The sequence below is a fragment of the Balaenoptera physalus genome (genome assembly GCF_965194825.1).
Source record: "Balaenoptera physalus genome assembly, chromosome: 3".
Lineage (NCBI taxonomy): Eukaryota > Metazoa > Chordata > Mammalia > Artiodactyla > Balaenopteridae > Balaenoptera > Balaenoptera physalus.
This window is the reverse complement of record NC_138890.1, coordinates 12,111,263-12,134,730: the sequence shown is the minus strand read 5'-3', so window position 1 is coordinate 12,134,730 and position 23,468 is coordinate 12,111,263. Positions and strand designations below refer to the sequence as shown.

General features: G+C 50.4%; 1 protein-coding gene across 11 annotated transcripts in view; it reads right to left on the bottom strand.

Annotated features, from left to right (window-relative positions):
* Window positions 1-23,468, bottom strand: part of MYO9B (myosin IXB) — an 89,494-nt gene that overhangs the window by 25,379 nt on the left and 40,647 nt on the right. For 5 of the 11 annotated variants that reach the window (XM_082453339.1, XM_082453344.1, XM_082453343.1 and 2 more), the window contains exons 3-15: window positions 21,259-21,353; window positions 15,542-15,604; window positions 14,970-15,069; window positions 14,604-14,704; window positions 12,527-12,656; window positions 9,557-9,646; window positions 8,074-8,190; window positions 7,584-7,718; window positions 5,397-5,518; window positions 3,238-3,379; window positions 2,704-2,908; window positions 1,277-1,358; window positions 111-200 (exon numbers count right to left, since the gene is read on the bottom strand). In XM_082453339.1, coding sequence (XP_082309465.1) covers window positions 111-200; window positions 1,277-1,358; window positions 2,704-2,908; window positions 3,238-3,379; window positions 5,397-5,518; window positions 7,584-7,718; window positions 8,074-8,190; window positions 9,557-9,646; window positions 12,527-12,656; window positions 14,604-14,704; window positions 14,970-15,069; window positions 15,542-15,604; window positions 21,259-21,353 — 1,472 coding nt within the window. Of the gene's footprint in view, window positions 1-110; window positions 201-1,276; window positions 1,359-2,703; window positions 2,909-3,237; window positions 3,380-5,396; window positions 5,519-7,583; window positions 7,719-8,073; window positions 8,191-9,556; window positions 9,647-12,526; window positions 12,657-14,603; window positions 14,705-14,969; window positions 15,070-15,253; window positions 15,479-15,541; window positions 15,605-21,258; window positions 21,354-23,468 lie in introns of those variants that run through there. The other 6 variants (XM_082453345.1, XM_082453348.1, XM_082453346.1 and 3 more) reach the window with 4 other exon arrangements.

Genomic DNA, 23,468 nt, shown 5'->3' with positions numbered 1-23,468 from the left:
GCTCGCCGATCCCCTCTCTTGCTCTGGATGCTGCGCTGAGCACCTCGGATGACGGCTCCTCTGGGCGTGCCTCCCTGGTCTTGGGTTCGAAGGCCCTTGCTTCTACTTACTTCTTGCTTTCATAGAAAGCAATGATGTCCTCAAAAGCGTTAATATCGAACTCCTCAGAGCCGTCAAATGAGAAATCTAGCATTGAGCAGCTGAAAGGGAGAATCTGTATAAACTAAATGCGCTCTTGGGGCAGGACTCGCAGCCCGGGGGCCAGGCCCTGGGGAGACCAAGTGGGTCAGGGGCCACTTTCAAATACTGGGAAGTGGTTTTTTTTTTTCTTTTGCCTCCTTTTGGGTGAAAAAGCTGATTTAAAAATGCACCTTTTTAAAAGCAGGAAAATGACACGCTGCTTTCAGACAAACGACATGGGGTCACTTACCTAGGTGCTAGCTCTACCTCCACACATATGCGTTTGTGAATCTCCTGAGGGAGTTTTTATTATAAAGTGTTCAAAAATAAAATGACTTTTTCATGTTTCGAAATTTAGTGACTCGCTCCTGGGGAATTTGTTGAGTCTTGAGAAAGAGGTTGGGGACTCAGCTGCCCCAGGGCCTTTGCACATGCTGCCTCCATGGCTAGCACACCCTGCCTGCCTTGTCTGGCCCAAGTGGTTCCCTTCTCAATGTAGCCTGCCTCTCTCAGGCTGCCAGAAGGGTCCCTCCCCTGGCTTTGTCACGGCCTCAGATGTCTGTCCAGTGTAGCCTTTTTTAATCCTGGAAGCACAAGCCCGCTCACTTTTACACTCAGTAGCAACTGGGGTACGTGGAGGACCCTTGGCCATTGCTAGGTGGCCACATGACACCCTGTGTCACCTTATAGGCAATGGTGCATCTGTGTTTCTGACTGAGAGTGAAGTAACTTAGCCGATCAGCTTTCGGGACACCCCAGGCAGGCTAAGGGCGGAAGTGCTCTTAAATCAAGCTTGTTGCTCTGTGAGACCAGCAGCCCTTTGGCCCCACCCGCCAACGGTCACGACCGGCCATGAAAAGATCCTTTGTAAACTGAGCCGCCCACATCCCCCTAACGCAGATGATGCACGAGGCCTGCCTCGCAGAAATGCGGCCACCAGATGCCGTTACTTCTGGGTCTTTCTGGTTCAAGCGGCTGCTGTGTTCCTTATTCTGGTCAACCCCGACCTGGGTTCAGAGTGTCGGGTTTCTGGCGCCATTTTAAACAATGCCGCTGCCTACTGGCTTCACTTGGGATAAATCAAGGTCTCGCTCACCGGTACAGTTTTTCCGATGGGGTGCTGGCTCCTCTCTGCAGCTCTCCCAGGTGACCTCGGGCACCAGAGCTGCCCAGACCTGCTGGGGACACAAAGCAGATGAAGTTTGGGGGGTGGGGGTCGCCTTCAGCTGAAGGGCTTTGTAACTTTTCCATGGAGGCTGTGATCCTGACTTGAGCCCGTTTAAAAAAAAAAAAAAAAAAGGGCCTGACACTCAAATTTGGGCAGAACGGGGAACCGTGAAATGTTTCATTCCCCACAAAACAGTACCATCTATTTCCTACTTCTCATAAAGGCTTTAACATTTTGGTCCTCCTTTAGTAGACACCCTTCCTAAAACGGCATGCCGTGGCTGGTATCTGGAGCTGAGTGACCCTGGGGGAGCCACTTAGCTCTTCTGGGCCTCAGGTTATCCTCACAGAAAAGTGGTGATACACCTTCCTGCCTTGTGCGGATGAGGAGGTTAAATTATACACCCCACTACAGACTTTCCGTTTGGGATGATAAAAGACCTTGGGAGCTAATTTACAACAGCCAAGGCATGAAAGCAACCTAAATGTCCATCAACAGATGAATGGATAAAGAAGATGTGGTATATTTACACAATGGAATATTACTCAGCCATAAAAAAGAACGAAACAGGGGGGCTTCCCTGGTGGCGCAGTGGTTGAGAATCTGCCTGCCAATGCAGGGGACACGGGTTCGAGCCCTGGTCTGGGAAGATCCCACATGCCGCGGAGCAACTAGGCCCGTGAGCCACAACTACTGAGCCTGCGCGTCTGGAGCCTGTGCTCTGCAACAAGAGAGGCCATGATAGTGAAGAGGCCCGTGCACCGCGATGAAGATTGGCCCCCGCTTGCCACAACTAGAGAAAGCCCTCACACAGAAACGAAGATCTAACACAGCCAAAAATAAATATAAAAATAAATAAATAAATAAAAGATTACCAAAAAAAAAAAAGAATGAAACAATGCCATTTGCAGAACATGGATGGACCTAGAAAGTATCATACTAAATGAAGTGAGTCAGACAAAGACAAATTTTATATGCTATCACTTATATGTCGCATCTGAAAAATAGCACAAATGAACTTATTTACTAAACAGACTCATAGATATAGAAAACAAACCTATGGTTAACCAAAGGAAAAGGGTGGCAGGAGGGATAAATTAGGAGTTTGGGATTAGCAGATACAAACTATTATATATAAAATAAACAACAAAGTCCTACTGTATAGCGCTGGGAACTACAGTCAATATCTTGCAATAAACTATAATGGAAAAGAAAAAAAAAAAAAAAGAGTTTGGGGAGCCAGACAGAAGTGCTGGCTGTACAACCTCGGGAATGTGCTAAAGGCAATGAAATTTTACACTTTGCAATGGACTATGAACGCCCTCTTCTCAACAGTGACCTGGGGACCCTCCTACCTGCAGCCTTTTCAGCCCTCTCGGCCCGCAGACGCCCGGCCTCCCGGAGCACGGCCATGGCCTGGATGGCAGCCCGGAGCACCGCCCAGCGGAACACGGCCACGGGGTCCATGCCGATGAGCTCCCGCACGTAGGAGCTGTCGCTGCCCCGCAGGAGGGCCACTATGTCCGGCCGCATGTAGTCCATGTTCTTCTCCCGGAAGTCCTGGTTGGGGGGGATGGCAGGAGGGATGATGGAGGTGGGTGGTCCCTTGCCAGTGCCGGCCGAGGCCCTGGGGGCCAGCACGGGAAGGGCTAGCGGGCGGTGCATCTCAACAACAGAGAGGTGGTTCCTGCCCGTGGAGCCCTCGACAGTAGAGCCAGGGGTTTGACACTGGGTCCGAGAGCCCTGGAACCTCGCCCAGCAAAAGCAGTAAAGAGGAGGGACGGAGCAAGTGCCAGAGGGAAGGGGCCTCCAGGGTACCCACGCGGTCCCCTTCCCGCCTCCTGGGCAGAGCGTGACTTGACTGATGATGGCAGCGGATGGCTGCGTACCTTGATCTGATATTTCACTTTCCCTGCGAAGTGCTGAATGATGAACGCCGGCTCCAGGACGGGGGTGCCGAGGAAGTATCTGTTGTCCTCATGCTGCTGTTTGAACTTGGCCAGCAGGGTCTGGCTCGTGGCGTGGGGAAAGCTGGGAAGAGGATGTAAGACCTTTAACTACAGGAACTGCGGCCTGTCACCCGCTCTGTGTTGTAGGTCGCGGGCCCTCCGTGGATGAGGGGGACGAGTGCTTGGGCTGCTGCAGGCTGAGCACGGGGCCGAGGGCCGGGAACCTGCCACCTGGCTTGAAGAGGCCGCGAGCAAAGTGATGCACTTGGGGCTGCGGAGCAAACTTGGAACAGGCAGAGCAGCCCAGGGCTCACGCGAACGTGCGGTCCAGGCAAGACTGGGACCTGGGCCTACCGGGGGCAGCTCCTGGAATAATCCCAGGACGGGGTGACTTCTGGTCTCAGGTCCATCTGCACCTGGGTGCTGTGTCTTGGAGTGGGTCTTGCCCATGCTCCTCTGTTAGAGGGAGGGGCCGGGAGACCGGGATGAAGCAGGGAGGGGGGCTGGGGGCAGAATAAGGGAGCCGTTGTACCTGGCTATTTTGGCCTCCCTGGAAGGAAATGCCACAGCCAGCTCTGGCATCCCCAGCCTCTGCCCAGCCTCACCGCAAAACACGGGCAGCAAGACGTGCCTCCAAATCCCCGATGCCTGGCTCCATGGCTTAACAGGGGGCAGAGGAGGAGATTCTGTAGCTACAAGGCACATCATTGCCAGGGCCACGGTGTGGAGAGTGAGAGATCCATTCACTCAGTTGTGGAAATAAATAACATTTTAACGCACTATTTTAGAAAATTCAATTCAATGCCTTCTCCGCCCCTGCCCCCATTCCCCCAACTCCATGATGAACTAAAATAGCAAGATTTTCTTTTTTTTTTTCTTTAAATAGCAAGATTTTAAACAAAGACAAATCCGACCCTGCTCAGCCCGGCCCTGTCTTGCATGCTTCCCCCAGATTCGGCTCTGGGAGTTTCCTGGGAGTGATGACTTAGCCCTTCCTAGCACCCTGCCTCTTCCCTTGTCTAAACATTCTCTCCCCAGATCCCGGCCTAGGATGGATGTGTCCTGTCCTGGACGGGACTTGGTCTGAGACAAGAGGTACGCCTGATTCACACCAGCCCTGAAGGGACTTCAGCAGCAAACAAGGGGCCTGATAAAGTGGTTGATAAAAAGACTGTCCACATCCGGACCCCCAGAACCTGTGAATGTGACCTTAGATGTAATCAAGTTAAGATGAGGTCATCAGGGGGAAATTCCCTGGCAGTCCAGTGGTTGGGTCTCAGAGCTTTCACTACTGAGGGCCCAGGGTTCAACCCCTGGTCGGGGAACTAAGATCCCACAAGCTGCGTGGTGGTATGACCAAAAAAAAAAAAAAAAAAAAAGAGGGAGGTCATTAGGGTTGGCACTAATCTAATAGGACTGGAGTCCTTATAAGAGGGGATGAGACAGAAAGAGAGAAGATGATGTAACTACAGAGGCAGAGATTGATTGGAGTGATATGGCCACAAGCCAAGAACACCTGGACCCCCAGAAGCTGGAAGATGCAAAGAAACATCCTCCCCTAGAGCCTTTGGAGGGAGGGTGGCCCTTCCCACACTTTGATTTCAGCCCACCAATACTGATTTTGGACTTCTCCAAAACTGTGAGAGAATACATTTCTGTTGGTTTAGGCTGTCTGCGATTTCAGGAACTCTGGCTGGGTGACCAAGCATGAAGCACCTTAAAAATACCTTCTCCAGCCTTCATCGTGTCCTGCAGACAAGGGGCGGCAGGCTTTGTGGAGAGTCTCGCATCTGGGCCCCTGATTCCATGCCCTGCCCTTTGCAAGGACGCACCAAGCCCGTGCCTAGTTTCTAGATTCAGGTCCCACAATACTTTCCCAAGGACTCCCAGGAGGGTGTGTTTCCAAGTTCATAGCTATCTCGAGTGTTAATATTTCTGTGGTGGATGGTACTGTATTTTGCAAACGTGAGGTCAGGATTTGTGGCCGCATGAGTCTGAGCAACTTGGAAGTTCTTGGGATGGTATGCATTTGGGGTAAGGCTCTGGGGCTGCAGAGCCAGAATGAGTGCCAGCGGACGCACTGGGCCGTGGACACTCACTTGCTCTCTTCATCCAGGAGATAAAAGAGGCCGGTGGGCTTCTTGCTGATCAGATGGATGCAGCCAACGTTGTCCGTGTAGTCGATGTTGTGCCATGAGATCCCTTCGCTCTGGTACTCCTCCTGCAGGGTTCGAGGGGTATCCGGTAAGTTCATCATTTCATGGACAGGTTAATATTTACGTAGCACACATCGCATAAAAAACATGTTTTATTTACGCATGCCTGTACATATTTAAATATAAATGTGCAAATAACACAGAATGCACATTAATGTACCAACAGGAATATAACAATAAAAATAGAAAATTATTCAATAAATGAACAGTTAGCCACAGGGACGCACATTCTCAAACATCTACAGTAAGTCCCCTACATACGAACCTTCAAGTTGCAAACTTGCAAAGATGCAAATGTGCATTTGCACGTCCAATCACTTAAGTTAGTTCACGTGTCTGGCGTACATTGTCACATGCGTGTGTCCTCTACAAGTGGTTGTGCAGCTTGCCCTCTGTCTCCTATTGCTGATGATCCTTCAGCTCTACCATCGCCCACCTCCTCTCCCTCCTCCAGTCAGTCACCCTTCTTTCCTGTTCACTCGATGCCAGTCTCTGTATGCCAGCTGTTGTACTGTACTACTGTACTTTTCAAGGTACTGTATTGTAAGATTAAAAATGTTTTCTTTATTTTTTGTGTTTATTTTTTTTTAAATTAATTAATTAATTTATTTTTGGCTGCATTGGGTCTTTGTTGCTGTGCGCGGGCTTTCTCTAGTTGCAATGAGTGGGGGCTACTCTTCGGTGCAGTGCGCAGGCGTCTCATTGCGGTGGCTTCTCTTGTTGTGGAGCACGGGCTCTAGGCGCGCAGGCTTCAGTAGTTGTGGCACGTGGCCTCAGTAGTTGTGGCTCGTGGGCTCCAGAGCACAGGCTCGGTAGTTGTGGCGCACAGGCCTAGTTGCTCCGCGGCATGTGGGATCTTCCCAGACCAAGGCTCGAACCCGTGTCCCCTGCATTGGCAGGTGGATTCTTAACCACTGTGCCACCAGGGAAGTCCCTGTTTGTTTTTTATGTATTATTTGTGTGAAAAGTATTATAAACCTATTACAGTACAGTACTATATAGCCAATGGTGTTAGTTGCATACCTAGGCTAACTTTGTTGGACTTACGAACAAATTGTACTTACAAATGCGCCCTTGGAACGGAACTCATTCGTAATGTAGGGGATTTACTGTATCACAGTAAAGTGCTGAAAATCACACGTAAAACCCCCCAGGGGTCAGCAAGCTTTCTTTGTAAAGGGCCAGATGGTAAATATGTTAGGCTTTACAAGTTAGATGGTGTCTACACGATGACTCAGCTTTGCTGTTGTATCGTGAAAGCAGCCACAGATGCTATGTCAACAAATGGGCGTGGCCACGTGCTAATAACTTTGGGTGGCCCCTGCTCTGGAACTGCAATGTCCGATAGTCATATAATGTGAGAGACCCATGTCACTTCGAATTTCTAACAGCCATGTTTAAAAATGTGAAAAGAAACAGGTGAAGTTAACTTTAACAATATACTTAATTTAACCCAACATACCCAAGGTGCATGATGTATGTCAACATGTAATTGACATAAAAAATTACCAACAAGGCATTTTACATTCGCTTTTTGCCCCCAAGCTATGTCTTTGCAATCCGCTATGTATTTTGCATTTCCTGCACAACTCAATTCGGACCAGCCATATTTCAAGGGAGAAATGTGAGTTTCAGCCAAAAGGCGTAATAGTAAAACTAGCTAAACATCTCTATAAACCCATCAGTTTTCTTTCCCCATCAGAATCAATCATGGGAAGGATGATACTTGGGTAAAGACGGCTGGTTATTTCTCAGTGAGAAGATGCGTAAGACGGTATATCTTTATTGTTGACTGAAGCAAATCCTTACAAGGCAACTCAGTTTCTCTCCCACCAAAAGGACTTTCATGTCTGAGCAGAGAGAAGGTACAAAATTGACCTGTAGCCCCAAATATTCCTGCCGTTTGCCTCATCCTGGGCTGGGTGGGAATGTTCCCAGACTCTCCCTTTTCTTGCAGAGAAAAATTCTGGGGCGGGTTTGATGACAAACCAGGTCCCAAGGGAGATCCTGGTTCTGGCTCATTCTGTTCCTCCTTGGGTGGGATGGGCAAATAAGATGGTATTTCCTTACCTGCTCCAGTTTGAAAATGTGCTGGTTGAAGTAATACTGGAGCTGCTCGTTGGCGTAGTTGATGCAGAACTGTTCAAAACTGTTCCTCTCAAAGTCTTCAAACCCAAAGATGTCGAGGACCCCGATGGACAAGCACTGGGGGAGACAGAGAGGATGGTTATTACTGGTGGGCCCTCCCTCAGGAGCAACCTGTCTGGTGGTGGGGGCCTTAGAACCTGTAATATTAAACAAGGAGCCCTATGGTTTTTTGATTTTTGGTTTGTTTTGTTTTGGGCCACGCTGCATGGCATGCAGGATATTAGTTCCTCGACCAGGGATCGAACCGGTACCCCCTGCAGTGGAAGCTTGGAGTCCTGTGTTTTCATTCTGTGCTGGGCCCTGAGAATCACATCCCGTTGGTTCCCTGGCCCCGGCCTGGGAGGAACTGGCCCATGCCCGACTGACTGCAGCCGATGTCATGGGTTGCCTGCCGAGGGTGTGCAGTCCTCACCGAGACGGACTCTTCCATGTCCTTCTTGTTGAGGAGGGCGTGGTTGATCCGCAGCACGATCCAATCGAACAGGGCGCTGTATAGTGACTTGGCCATGGAGTCGCGGGCGGTGATGGCCTGTGGGCACAGAGGGGGTGTCACACCTTGGCAGGGCAGGCCCTGAGGTCTGTATGCACAGGGAGATTGAAGTGGTGACTTGAAACACCCAACTCATCTGACAAGCCCCCTTCTCACTTTGCATGCTGTCCTGTCAGCTTGGATGCCCTGGCCCACCCAAGCATGAAGCGTGAAGCCCTGACCTGGCAGCCTGCGGTTTGGCCAAGTCTTTCTCATGGGCCGGCTGGCCTCAAAGCACCCTGGGGACTGCTGGGGTGGGAACGCAGGCTCAGGGAGGGCACCGTGGGAGAACGAACCAGGAGGCTGGGCTGGGTTCAAAGCCAGGTCCCTTGTGGTTCTGGGAGCACCATGGGCCCCACCACTGGGTGCCTAAAAGCAGTGATGGTCTTTATCATTTTTTAAAAAGGCTTGTTGGGGGTCTAATTTACATACAAGGAATTCCTTCTCTGTATGTTCTCAGATCTAAGTTGTGACAAGACTCACTTGGCCTGCTATCAAGATCTAGAACGAGTCCCTCTGGTTTTGTGGAAATGGAGCTGTGCAGGACGCAGCCCTGTACCTGGTCTTTTTCTGCTCAGCTTGGCGCCTCTGGGGAGCAGCCGTGCTGCAGGCTCATGTGACCTGCGGCACCTTTCACGTACCACGGCTGGGTGCCTTTGCCCACGGGGGCTCCAGCTGTCTGCAGTACCCATTTCAGATGCCTGAGCAGCTTCCACCACCAGCTAAAAATCCTCCCCCCCCCCACCATGGCTAGGTACTTTCCTGCTGCTCCCCAAGCTACAAGTCTAGAGGTGTAAAACATAAGAAAAACACATCACAGAGAAAACATCGAGGCTGGGGCAAAGGCCAGGGAGAGGTGCCTTATCAAGATTTAGGGACCCACACAACGGTTGTAAAGGTCATGCTCAAGCCCTGGGGTCGGCAAGCTTTTTCGGGCAAGGGCCAGTGAGTCAATAGGATCAGCTTTGCAGGCCAGCTCTGTCGCTGCAGCAGGAGAGCAGCATGTGAATGAATGGGCGTGGCTGTATGAAAATAAAGCTTTATTGACAGAAGCAGGCAGTGGGCCGAGTTTGGCCTGTGGGCCGCAGGTGGCTATCCTCTGCTGGTGAGAACCAGCGTGCCCGCTGAGCAGCTGGACGTAGACACCAACACACGTGGCCCCGGCTCTGGCCTTCGAGCTGTATAGGCTGCTTTGCACCACACCTGAGCTCACGTGAAAACCAGAGTGTCGCCAGGGTTCTCCTCTGTCACTTTAGGGGCAGGAAAAAGACTACCCATGCCAGCTGTTCCCAAAGGACTCCCCCTCTGCCCTGAGCACTCGTATTTCTGGGCCTGGCACCTCACGGAAGCCCAGGGCAGCACTCACCTCGCTGAGACTATAGGGAAGGATGAGTTTGTCATTGGAGGTCACCGTTTTTCTTTTGGTCAGAACTTCCACTAAGATTTCTCGCTTCACCTGTTTCAGGGCCAAGGGGTGGGGGGGAGGGATAAATTAGAAGCTTGGGATTAACAGATACACACTACTATTTTTATATAAAATAGATAAACAACGAGGTCCTACTGTATAGCACAGTGAACTATATTCAATATCTTGGAATAACCTATAATGGAAAAGAATCTAAAAAAGAATATATATATATATATTCATACGCACACACAAACACATATATATGAATCACTTCGCTATACACCAGAAACTAACACAGCATTGTAAACCAACTATGCTTCAATTAAAAAAATTAATTAATTAATTTAAAAAAAAATGAGAGAGAGAGAGAAGGGGAGGAAAGTTGGAGAGCTCATGGACTGGATCCTTGTGTCACTGAGGCAAGGCGTGGGGAGGGAGGGAGAAGGACACCCAGCAGCTGGGCCGGGAAGTGGGCCCAAAGCCCACCCTCAGGGCTGCCAATCCACAGTGTGTGCTACGCCTGGTGTGTCTTAAAATTATCCCCACCCACAGGCTTGCTCGATGGCCCTGACAGTGTGGTCACACAGGCCTGGGTGTCACTGTGGGCCTCGGGCCCAGGTGCTGCCTGGCGACCTGTGTTAAAGCTGTCGCTGTTGGAGTGGGTTCCTGGCCTGGGTGCAGGGGCTGAGCAAGGGGCCTGGCTCTCCCTGACTGCCGAGTCCCATCCATGAGAAGTCAAGTGTTGGGGCAGCAGAGCAGCCCCCGGTCTCCCAGCAGACGTGCTCACTCATCCTCATGAGCACAACAGGAGCTGGGGCTCCCTGACACAGGTGCACTTTAAGAGCCACAGATGGAATGCATGCTTAGAAGACAGCCTCAGCACCACAGGTATTTGCGGCTGGGTCATTCTTTGCTGTAGGGGGACTGTCTTGTGCATTCCATTATGTCAAACAGCATCCCTGGCCTCCATCCACCAGATGACAGTAGTACCCCCCAAACAACTGCCCAGTGCTCCTGGGGTTGAGGACAAGCGGACGAGGTGATGGTCCAATCACAAAATGACCTCGCTGATCAAAAGATGATTGTTTTAAAAAAATGAAGTATAGTTGATTTACAATATTATGTTAGTTACAGGTGTACAGCAAAGTGATTCAGTTTTATGTATATATATAAACGATAATTTTGAAGAGCCTTTCAAGTGAGGGGCTGAGATGGGAGAGCCCCAGAGGGACTCCTTCTGAAATGAGGAAGGGTCAAAAAGATACCTGTACTCCAATGTTCACAGCAGCACTATTTACAATAGCTGAGACACGGAAGCAATCCAAGTGTCCGTCAACAGATGAATGGATAAAGATGTGGCACATATATACAATTGAATATTACTCAGCCATAAAAAAGAATGAAATAATGCCATTTGCAGCAACATGGATGGACTTAGAGACTATCATTCTAAGTGAAGTAAGTCAGACAGAGAAAGATAAATATCATATGATATCGCTTATATGTGGAATCTAAAAAAAAAGGATACAGGGACTTCCCTGGTGGTCCAGTGGTAAAGAATCCGCCTTCCAATGCAGGAGATGCGGGTTTGATCCCTGGTCAGGGAACTAAGATCCCACATGCCATGGGGCAACTAAGCCCGTGAGCCACAACTAGAGAGAGAAAACCCACACGCCACAACTAGAGAGAAGCCCATGCGCCACAAGGAAGAACCTGCATGCCGCAATGAAGATCCCACGTGCCGCAACTAAAAACCAATGCAACCAAAAATAAAAAAAATTTAAAAAAATTTAAAAAATGATACAAACTTATTTACAAGAGAGAAACAGAATCACAGACATAGAAAACAAACTTATGGTTACCAAAGAGGAAAGGGTGGGGCGAGGGATAAATTAGGTGTTTGGGATTAAAGTATACACACTATGGGGCTTCCCTGGTGGTGCAGTGGTTCAGAATTCGCCTGCCAATGCAGGGGACACAGGTTCGAGCCCTGGTCTGGGAAAAGCCCACATGCTGCAGAACAACTAAGCCCGTGCACTACAACTACTGAGCCTGCGCTCTAGAGCCTACGAGCCACAACTAAAGCCCACGCGCCTAGAGCCTGTGCTCCGCAACAAGAGAAGCCACCGCAATGAGAAGCCCGCGCACCGCAACAAAGAGTAGCCCCCGCTCTCCGCAACCAGAGAAAAGCCCGCGTGCAGCAACGAAGACCCAACGCAGCCAAAAAAAAAAAAAAAAAAAATGAAAAAATAAATTTATATAAAAAAATAAAGTATACACACTACTATATATAAAATACACAACCAACTGTACAGCATATAGCAAAGGGAACTATACTCAATATCTTTTAATAAACTATAATGGAAAAAAATCTCTCACTTATATATGGAATTTTAAAAAACGAAAAACAGCCCCCAACTCCCCCCCAAGCTCCTAGATACAGAGAAGAGAATGGTGGCTGCCAGAGATGGAGGATGGGCAAAATGTGTGAAGGTGGTCAAAAGGCACAAACTTCTGGTTATAAAATAAGTCATGGGGATGTAGTGTACAGCATGGCGACTGTGGCTAACATTACCGTATTGCATAATTGAAAGTTGCTAAGAGAGTAGACCTTAGAAGTTCTCATCACAAGAGAAAAGAAAACCCTGTTGCCACCTAGGGTGACAAATGTAACTAGACTTACTGCGGTGATCATTTTGCAACATATACAGATACCGAATCATTATGTTGTATACCTGAAACTAAAATAATGTCGTATGTTAATTATACCTTAATTAAAAAAAAAAAAAAAAAAAGAAATGAGGAAGGGACACAGCAGTGATGGTGGGGGGAGGAAGCAGGCAGACAGGCCCCAGTTTACAGAAGCGCAGTCAGTGAAGGAAGTTCTGGGCCTCGGTGGCCGCTGTGGCTGAGGACAGGGGGCAGTACCTTCAGGAGCTGTGACAGTGTGTCCAGCACCGCAGGGGGCCCCACCTCCAAGCCTTCGTCTCGGCCCGTGGCTTTCTTCTTGTAAGTGACGTTGCCCAGGTACAGGATGGCCGAGAGGATGGAAAAGATCCTGGAGGAGAAAAGGAACCTAGGTCGGGGCACCTTCCCCAGTCGTGAGACAGCAATAGTTTCCAGTGAACTGGGCCCAAGTTTCCAGTGAACGAGGCTGAATTCGTAAAACCAGCAATTCCAGTCAGAACACACGAAATCCGAAAGATGTCCAATCCTCCACTGGGGGCTCTTTGTGGAATAGGACTTGGGAGGCACATATCTCTATTTTTTTTTTTGGTGGTAGTGGTGTTGGGGGGAGCTTAAAACTTTTCTTTTTATGGAGGCATAACATGCATACAAAAAAAAAAACCCCCAAAAAAAAAAAAAAAAGCACACAATTCCCCAAGTATAGAGTTTTGATGAAGTGTCACAAAATGTACAGATACCTGTAACTGGCACTCAGACCAAGGAATAGAACATTTTGGGCCCTGGAACCATCCCCCCGGCCCCACCAAGCCCACACAGAGGAACCACTGTCCTGACATCTAACACCGTCTGTGAACCTGACTTCGGTGAAATCACGTGTACTTGCATCTGGCCTCTTACTGAAAAGGTGTGAGATGGGAGCCAGGCGTGTTACCGTCTGTAGCACTGTCCCTTCTTAATGCTGCCGACCAGCACTTCTCAGCCTCCGCACTGCTGGCACCTGGCTTCTACCTACCCGGCTCCCCTCCCACCCCTGCAGTGTGACACTCCAAAATGTCTCCAGGCAAGCCCAGGTGTCCCCTGGGGGCGGAATTGGGGCCCCAGTGAGAACCACTGCTGTGTGTGGGGTTGTCCAGGTAGTCGGCAAACTGGGGTCCCATTTTTGTACAGCCCCTTAGCTAAGAACGGTTCTTAAGGGAATTCCTGGTGGTCTGCACTTTCACTGCCGAGGGCGCGGGTTCAATCCCTGGTCAGGGAACTAAGATCCTGCTGGGTGGGGTGGTGGGGCGGAACGGTTCTTCAATTTTTAAAGGGTCGTTAAGAAAGAAAACAGAACGCAAAGAAGAACATGCCACAGAGACCACGTGGCCCACGAAGCTGAGAATATTTACTATCTGTCTCTCTCCAGAAAGTTCGCTGACCCCTGAAGGAATATATCACAATGTGTTTATTTATTTAATCTCTGGTTGGTGGGCATTTGGGAGGGTTTCCAGGTTTGGGGGCCGTTATAAACAAGGCTGCTGTGTGCCTTCATGTGCGTGTCTCTGGGTGAGCAAATGTATGCATTTGGTTGTGTACATGCATCCGTAGTAGAAACTGCCAAATGGTTGTCCACAGCAGTTGGCCCCATTCGTGCCCCCCTAGCACCATGCTCGGCAGAGATGTTCCCTCTGGGTATCCTGGTCGCCCGGGCAGGTGTGGAGAACACCCTGTGTGGTTTTGAAGAATTAAAACAATTTTTAATTGTGGTCAAATACACATCATATAAAATTTGCTTTCTTGACCGTTTTTAAGTGTATGGCTCCGTACTGTGAAGTATACCCACACTGTTGGGCAAAAGCCCTGTGGTTTTTTGTTTTTTGGGTAAATATACCTGAGTAAATTTTATTTTATTAGATTTCTTTCTTCATCTACTGAGATAGTGTAGCTTTCTGCTAATTAACAGAATCTGTTAATTAGTCTGTTAATGTGGGGCTTAAGATTTTTAAATGATGGAGGAATTCCCTGGCGGTCCAGTGGTTAGGAGTCTGTGCTTTCACTGCCGAGGGCCCGGATTCGATCCCTGGTCGGGGAACTAAGATCCCACAAGCCAAGTGATGCAGCCAAAAAAAAAAAAAGATTTTAAAATGATGAATGACCTTTGAAAAGCCCTGTGGTTTTAACTGGCATCTCCCAATGGCTAATGACGAGCATCCCCTGTCACTGCGCTACTCTCCTTAGTGAGGCTCCTACGAGGGGGTGGGTCACATCTCAGAGTGACTGGTAAGCCCCAGGGGTGCCTGTGTGGGAGATGGCAGGGCAGCTGGGCCCGCCCACTTACTGCTTCTTGGTGGCAGGGAGGAAGCCCACCATCTCCATGGCCTGCTTGAGTCTTTCAAAGTCGTGCTTGAGGTCCTCCCCATCTTCAATCTTCAAGTTATGCTGAAAAACAAAGTCGGCAGTGCTCTGGGTACTTCTGGGCTGGTGAGGGTGGTGCGCGAGGATGATTTTGGCTGGAACTGATGGGGTATGGCCCAGGACGTGGGGAATGAATGGGGTCCTTTATGCCTCCCCCCTCTGGGCCTCCTTGGAGTCGGCTTGGGGGCTAGAGAGGGCCAAGGCGGACGGCCTCTGACCCCCCAGCAGCGCGTAAAGAGCCCGTGGGGAACAGAGGCTGCGTTTGTGGTTGGGTCTCGGGGCTGTTTACCTGGTTGAGGTAGAAATAATCTTCAGGCTGCTTGAGCTGAAATTCCTGACGCTCTTCCTCGCTGACGCCAAGTAACAAATAATAAAACACATGGTAGTTCCTGTGGGTCAAAATTAGGAGAAAAAAGTTGTTTTTGGAGGCCGAGTGACAGCTACTCTTCAAACCACTACTAATATTGCTTTGGAGACCAGGCCAGGGAGGAAACAGCAGCTCGACTATGTACAAATTTGAGACAATAAGTCGATTCTTATAATGTCTTAAGAAAAAAAAAAACAAAAACAAACCCAAAAATCAAACCAGGAGCTTCTCCAGCGAGTAGATTCCTCAGGCGGTGGGCATATGTCTTGCTCACTGGAGGATCAAAGACGCTTCTAATCTAACCACATTCTGGCAGACATCTGAGCACCTACTCCAGTAAAAGCCCCGCGGAGGCACAAGAAGGTGGCAAAGCTCACGCTCCCAGGAGATCCGCCATGGCCTCCTGTAGATTTCCCCCATCTCAGGACATCTGCTTCTCTCCTTCATAGGGAAGAAGGCAGATGTGATGGATCACCAAGGAAATATCCCCCTACCTCTCATCCTTCTCTTGAGAGACCAGGCGAGACTTTTCAAGCAGGTACTTTTCGACAACAGCTCTGTCATCAAGAGGAAAAAGAAGGACAAGTGTTACACGTTAATACTGTTTCCTTGAAGAACAAGAGTGATTTGTTACCATGGAAAAGCCAGCTGCAGATTAACGTCCCTGGACCCACGGTAAACACAGGGACCTAAAGGTAATCACCTTGAGAGTGGTAAACAAGCAACCTAAATGTTGAAAATCTTACTCTAAAGGTAAATACAATCATCATAAGTGTGCCTCGCCCTACGACTACCATCTATAAAAATAAGGAACCTGGGCTGGCCACTTCTGCCCTCCAGACCAGATTTGGGATGACAGCTGTATGGAAGCCCAACCTGGCATCACGCAGGACGCCCCACAGGTGGCAGGAATTGAAACGATTGGACCCATGTGCCCACGAATAACACTGGAAGGTTGAACCCTGCTCCCACCATCTCCCCAGCCATGAAATGTTTCTCTAATTGAAAATCGAAATACAAGATAATGGATTCACTTTTCTATTCTTTTCGAAACAACTTTATTGATGATTGATACACGATAAACTGTACATACTCAAAGCGCGCAACGGGATGAGTTTTGACTGGGTCCTTTCACGTAATTTTCAAAAATAGCCTTATTAGGCATAATTGATGCACAATAGACTTAGAGTGTGTGACTGGATGAGTTGTGACACATGCAAATCCCTGTGAGTCCACCGCCATGACCAAGATACTGATCACATCCATCACCCTGAGAAGTCTCTGTGGGCCCTTTGTCATTTCTCCCTGCCACCCACCCTCAAGCAGCCACTGACCAACCCCTAAAGATTAGTTTGGATGTTCTAGAATTAAAAAAAAAAAATAGGGGATTTCCCTGGTGGTCCAGTGGTTAGGACTCCGTGCTCCTAATGCAGGGGGCCCAGGTTCCATCCCTGGTCAGGGCACTAAGATCCCGCATACCGCAACTAAGCTCCTGCACCACAACTACTGAGCCCGTGCGCTCTACAGCCCGTGTGCCGCAACTAGAGAAGCTCGCGTGTGCAACAAAGAACCAGCACAGCCAAAATCAATCAATCAATCAATCAATCAATCAATCAATCGACTCATTTAGTATGTACAGTACAGCTGATCCTTGAATAGCACAGGTTTGAACCGTGGGTCTGCTTATACATGGATTTTTTCAATAGTAAATGCTACAGTCCTACGTGATCTGAGGTTGGTTCAATTCATGGATGTGGAACCAGATACGTAGGAACCGTGGATTTGGAGGAACCTCAGATACAGAGGACCAACTCTAAGTAATCCTTGGATTTTCGACTAACCCCTGCATTGTTCAAGGGTCAACCGAATATTGTGTCTGCTTACTTTCACTCAACCCAATGATTCTGAGATTCAGCCACATTGTAGCGTGTATCAGAACTTCATACTTTTTTATGGCTGAATAATAGTCTGCACGTACAGACACACCGCATTTTGCTTATCTGTTTATCAGCTGATGGACATCTGAAGGACCTGGGTCCACGAGGCTATGTGGGCTCTGGGGCAGGAACAAGGCATGTCTGCGGCCACATCCTCAATGCTAACGGAGACATCAAACACTCCTTGGAGATCTACTACGAGGTTCTAGGCACTGTTTTGCAGGGATTCAATGACCTGGATTTAAATGCCCCCCGGGGATGGGCACTGTGGCTCCCACCGATGGATTGGATGAGGTGCTAAAAATTGGGAGAGGCCGCACGTTGCTTGGGACCCCACAGGAGGGAGGTGGCCTGGCAGGGACCTGAGCCTGGCAGTGGCCCTGCCTCTCATGGGATCCACTATCACCACGTGTGTGAGCTGCACAGGTCTGCAGGTCACCCTCATCTGAACCCATCTTGTTACACAGAAGAGGAAGCTGGTGCCCGAGGGGTGGCAGGCTCGGGCCCCTGGTCCATGGCCTGCCAGATGCTGCCAGCCTCTCTCACAGGACAGCAGTCTTCTGTCTGCAGCCTTGCACAGACACATGCGCACACACAACCTGCACGGGTGGGTTTCCAAGGGCTCAGCCTGTGCTGTCTCTTCTTTCAAACCTGTATTTTCTTCCATTCCTTCCACTGGCCAGTAACTTGTAGTCCTCAGCAGTTTGTTTTCCTGGGGGAGAAGGCTGCGTCTGTTCCTAGACTCACGTTTTCACCTCAGTCTGTAGCCGATTCCCTGTACTGTGTTGGCATATGCGGGAGGACAGCGACCCCTCAGGGGCACCGAGCTGTCATTTTTTTTTTTTTTCCTTAAATTTTTATTTATTTGTTTATTTATTTATGGCTGTGTTGGGTCTTTGTTTCCGTGCGAGGGCTTTCTCCAGTTGCGGCAAGCGGGGGCCACTCTTCATCGCGGTGCGCGGGCCTCTCACTATCGCGGCCTCTCTTGTTGCGGAGCACAGGCTCCAGACGCGCAGGCTCAGCAATTGGGGCTCACGGGCCTAGTTGCTCCGCGGCACGTGGGATCCTCCCAGACCAGGGCTCGAACCCGTGTCCCCTGCATTGGCAGGCAGATTCTCAACCACTGCGCCACCAGGGAAGCCCCCGAGCTGTCATTTGACTGGCTACAGCCCCTCCCCTTTGCTGATCATTCTGGGAGCCTAGGCCCCTACGGGGGTCTTGAGGGAGCCAGGGATCCCACTGGCACTGAGCCCTTGAGCCCACAGGAAGACGAGGCCTTGCAAAATTGGGGAACCGGGGAAAGACTTGGACTGCCCCTGACCCTTGGCCTCAGCGGGAAGTGGCATCGAGAAGTGTCACCTGCCCAAAAGCAGAACCGGGTCTGGGCCTACTCCTCGTGAGCTGGCGGCAGCTGCTCCCTGGATAGGAAGTGTACCTCCCTCCTCCGAGTGTGGGCAGGCCACAGTCGAGGGCCGAGGCAGGACTTCCTTTCCTGAATCTGACGCCATAGATAGGACTCTGAAGCTGGTCTATGAGATCCAGCCACCCAGGGCCACAGTGGCCCGGAGCCTGACAGGAGCTGAGGTGGGACCCGCTGGCCACTTAGCTGAGGGCCAGCCCTGCTGGTGTGCTGGATCGAATGGTGGCCCCCAGAAGACATGTCTAGCTGGAACATGTGACTGTGACTGTGAAAAAAGGTCTTTGCGGGTGTAATTCAGTGAAGGATCTGGAGATCAGATCTTCCTCCATGGTCCAGATGGGCCCTAAATCCAAGGACAAGTGTCCCAAAAGACAGAAGAGGAGATCACAGAGAGACTCAGGGGAGAAGACCACGTGAAGACAGAGGCAGAGATTGGGGTGATGCGGCCACAAGCCAAGGATGCCTGGAGCCCCCAGAAGCTGCAAGAGGCCAGGAGGGATCCACCCCTAGAGCCTCTGGAGGGAGCGTGGCCCTGCCCACACCTTGATCTTGGACTTCTGACCTCCAGAACTGTGAGAGAATAAACTATTGTTTTGAGCCAATCGGTCTGTGGTACTTTGTTTCAGCAGCCACAGGACATGAAATGGAGAACGCAGGAAGGAGCGATCTGGGCGGAGAAGGCGGGGAGCGGTGCCCACTGGCAGCAAAGGCTCTGGCTTCTGGCCTGCAGAGCCAGCCTGGGACCCAGGAAAACATGTGGCAGCCTTTTGGTGTCTCTGCTCCCAAGGAGCCACTGGAACTAAAGAAACAGTTTGTTTCTGTGTCCTCTACCCAGTAAGATATGCCGGGCCTTTCCTGCTGGTCAGAGGCTCTGCAATGTGGCAGATACAACTGTGCAAAATATGGACCCATGGGAGAAAAGCAGATTTAAAATAAGGAATGAGGGGGAACTCCCTGGCGGTCCAGTGGTCAGGACTCAGCACTTTCACTGCCGGGGCCCGGGTTCAATCCCTGGTCGGGGAACTAAGATCCTGCAAGCCACGCAGCGCAGCATAGAGTAGATTAGAGTAGACTAGACTAGAATAAAATAAAATAAAACGAGTGAGGGTCTTTGTGGAGAAAGGGTTGAGACCTGCGGGGCAGGTGGGAACAGCTGGGTGGCTCCGCCCATGCAGATGCCAAGCTGGGCCCAGCAGTAGTCGGGAAGAGACCACTGGACAGCCCATGGGGGGCTGAGGCCCAGTTCCAAGTGTCCCTGAGGGGTAAGGGGCCACAGCAGATGCTGCGTTTATTGAGGGTCTCTCTCCCACACCACTGCCCAAAAAGGAAAGAAGCCAGAGGCTGAAGGATTTGGGAAAATAACATTTCTGTCCTCGTCTTGAACAGGCACCATCAACTGAAATGATCGTCAGTTAGGTTTAGATGGACAGAAGAACCTGGATACTTTGAAGTCCTGGAGGACCTCTCCCTTCCTGAAACACCGGTGCCTTCTCACGGCCTCCAGGGGCCTGTTGCTCGGGTCTCCCCGCGTCTAACATTTAAGGCTTCTTATCCTGCTGCTCAGAACATCACCTGGAGCCTTCGCAAATCCCACTGCCACCGCAGACCCTCACGTCAGAATGTGGAGGGGGTGGGTTCCTTCGAGTCACCAGGCAATGGACTGTGCCGAAAAGCCTTTTTTTTTTCCCCACTGTGAAATAGTTTTATTGGCTCATAAGACCTTTGCCTATTAGAAAAACATCCAAAACCCTATGCAGTATTAAATCACAATTACATTTTTTTTAACTACTTGAAACTACCCAGAATATAATTTTTTTAAAGAAAAAAAAATGCTATAGTATTAAATTCTGAAATGATGTTATGACAAAATAGATAATTCCTTGTAACATTAACTCATTGCATAAAGCTGCCAGATATTTTCATTTGTATAACCATTGCACAGAGTGCAAATGAACACAATTTCTTTCTTTCTTTCTTTTTTTTTTTGAACACAATTTCAACATTACACATTTAGTTGAATTTAACTGTGCCCTCACCTAAGGAACTCACATTTCTGGCACAAAATGTAGACCTGTTTTAACTTCCACCAGGCAGTCAACTTCACAATCCAGTTACCACCTATGGACTCACCCACCTACTCATCCGTCTGTCCATCCAAATCTATCAATCTACCCACCATCCTCTCATGAATCTACCCATCTACCAATGGGTCCATCCATCCATCCATGAATCTACCCACCCATCCATCCATCAATCTATCCATTTTTTCACCCAGCCATCCATCCACCCACCCACCCATGAATCCATCCATCAATCTACATACCCTCCCTCCCGCCCACCCGCCTCCTTTGTGTACTTCCCTGGACAACTGCCCCGCTTTGCTACCCAGTATCACGTCTCCTTCTAGCTAAAGGGGCACGTTTGGCAAATGCCAGAGTCCACATCAACTCCCCCTGTGGCATCCTTGGACCCACTGAATTAGAAACATCAACACGAGGGCACCTGTTGAGGCGTGCCCTTGCCTGTTCTTGGCAAACTCTATCATGCTAGGACCTCTAGCTCATTACACTCACTCCGTGGGTGCCTGGGCCCATGGGGCTGCCCTGGGGAAGGTAGGGTTGGTTACGAAGGTGCCGCCCCTCCCCCACCCACACTCCCACCTGGACCCACCGCTCAGACTTTCACATCAACGACTGAAAATCACACTTGCTTCCCTGTACGATTCACAAATGCCTGCCAGCCCACGCTTTCAGCACCCAGCTCTCTGCTGGCTCAGTGCTGGCGCCGCGCCGCAGGGAAGCTCAGGACCTCAGACCGAGGGCTGAGTGCACAGCGTGGGTGGCTACAGACTCACCCTCTCACGATGCCGCTCTCCAGGTAGTTGACCTGGATGAATTTCCCAAATCGGCTGGAATTGTTGTTGTGAGCCGTTTTAGCATTCCCGAAGGCCTGGGAGGAAAACAAAAGCAGGTTTTCAGGTTGCGAGGATGAAGTGTCTACAGGCCTCAGCCTGGAGCCTGGGGGCTCCCTGCAAGTCACGCAGAGACTCCAGGTGAGACCTGGAGAACAGAAAGGTAGGTAGCCCCGGCGCATCCCACGGGCTTACTCTTTATCTCTGTGTTTGGGGGTGTGGGAGGGGTTCAAGTTTTAAGTCCTGGACGTTAGAAATGCCAATCGTCAGAATTCTTTTTCAGTCACAATTGTTCACGCAGCAAACTCCGGCCTGTGGGCCAAATCCGGTCCACTGCATGTTTTTGTATTGCCTGTCAGCCAAGAGTGCTTTTTACACTTGTAAATGGTTTCAAAAAAAAACCCCCCCAAAGCCCAAAAAAAAACAAAAAACCCCAAGATGAGTAATATTCCCTGCCATGTAAAAATCCTATTCCCGTGTCAGCATCCGTCAATGACGTGTGAAGGGCACACGGTCAGGACCGTTCATTTACTGACTGTCCACAACTGACTTTGTGCCGTGATGGCAGGGTAGCTGTGACAGAGACCATCTGGCCTGCAAAGCCGAAAATATTTATTATCCAGAATATTTACTTCCAGAAGGAGTCTGCTAGGCCCTGGGTTGATACGGGCTCCAGGCTGGACACCTGCCGCGTGAGGGAGCAGACGTGGGGACAGGTCCCAGGCTGGAGGGGGTCCAGCAATTCCATGGGATGACAAGCTGGTTCACTGCAAATTTTTTTTTTTTTAATTGGGGTAAAACTGGCATAACATAAAACTGAGTTTTTAAAGGTGAACACTTCAGTGACATTTAGTACCTTCATAATGTTGTGCACCCATCACCTCTATCTAGTTCCAGAACATTTCCGTCACCCCACAAGGAGACCCGTCCCCGTGAGCACTCACTCCCCATCCTCCCTCCCCCAGCCCCTGGTAACCACGAATCTGCTTTCTGTCTCTGGATTTGCCTGTTCTGGACATTTCACATAAGTGAGGGCATACACTAGGTGGCCTTTTGCCTCCGGCTTCTTTCCCTCAGACTGATGTTTTCGGGGTTCAGCCACATTGTGGTAAGAATCAGGGCTTCGTTCCCAGTATGTAGAGGAAAGTCTGCGTAGTGCTGAGAGCCTGTGGCTTGGTGAAGTCCCCAGGGGGTCTCCCATGTGACCACCATCCAGATTACAACAGAGAACACCCTCTGTCCCCCACCCAGGTTCCTGGGGTACCTCCTTTCCACATGGTACCCAGACAGGGAGAACAGCCAGGGAGAGGGTGTGGTGGAGTCTTGGGGGGGGACTCAGGGCAGGAAAGGTATCTGGGGAGTGGGGTTCCCTGTTTTGGGGGAGTGAGAGGCCAGTAGAACAGGGGGTGGTGAGGCCGGGCAGAGGAAGGGAAGAGGCAGAGATGGTATGGGGGGACGTGACACCCCGAAGGCACATGCGAAAAGGGAAGCTTGGCAGAAACGAAAAAGGTGTCAGGCTCACACGGTTCCCGTTTGAGGAGGCTGAGCCGGGCAGAGGAGGTTGGAGGGAGGAAGGCCGCAGCTGGAAGGAGGTGGGAGGGCCACTGCCAAGGTCTGCTATGGGATATGTGTGTGGGGGGCGGGGGACAAGGGCAGGGTGCAGAGAGGTGGCCAGGCTCTCAGGGGAGCCAGGAACAGGGAGACCCCGAGAGGAGCCGGGATTTTCTTGAAGCCCTCATTCTGCAGGGGGGATGGATGCAGGTCCCTCATTGATCAGAGCTTCTGGTGCGACCGCCTGAAGGCAGAAGCCCCATAAAAAAGCATCTGCTGGAAGGCCTGGGGTACTTCCTCGGAAAATGGTTCCATTCAGCAGAGCTCGCGATCAGGGCTGAGGCCCCGGTTGGGCCCATGTGCCTGTCACGCTCTTGGCTGATCAGGTCACAGGATGAGTGACTTCCTGCCCGGCTGCCCCTGGGGCTCCAGACCCCAGAAACGGGCCTCGCTGTAAAACCTGAACCAACCGCCAAGTTGCCAAGCAGGGGAGTGACAGAGGAGGAGGCGGCCCCAGAGAGGCAACCCGGCCCCAACTGCAAAGGGGGTACCTTCAGGGTGGGGCTGTTGTTCTGTGCACTGAAGGGTGTTGAACAGCATCC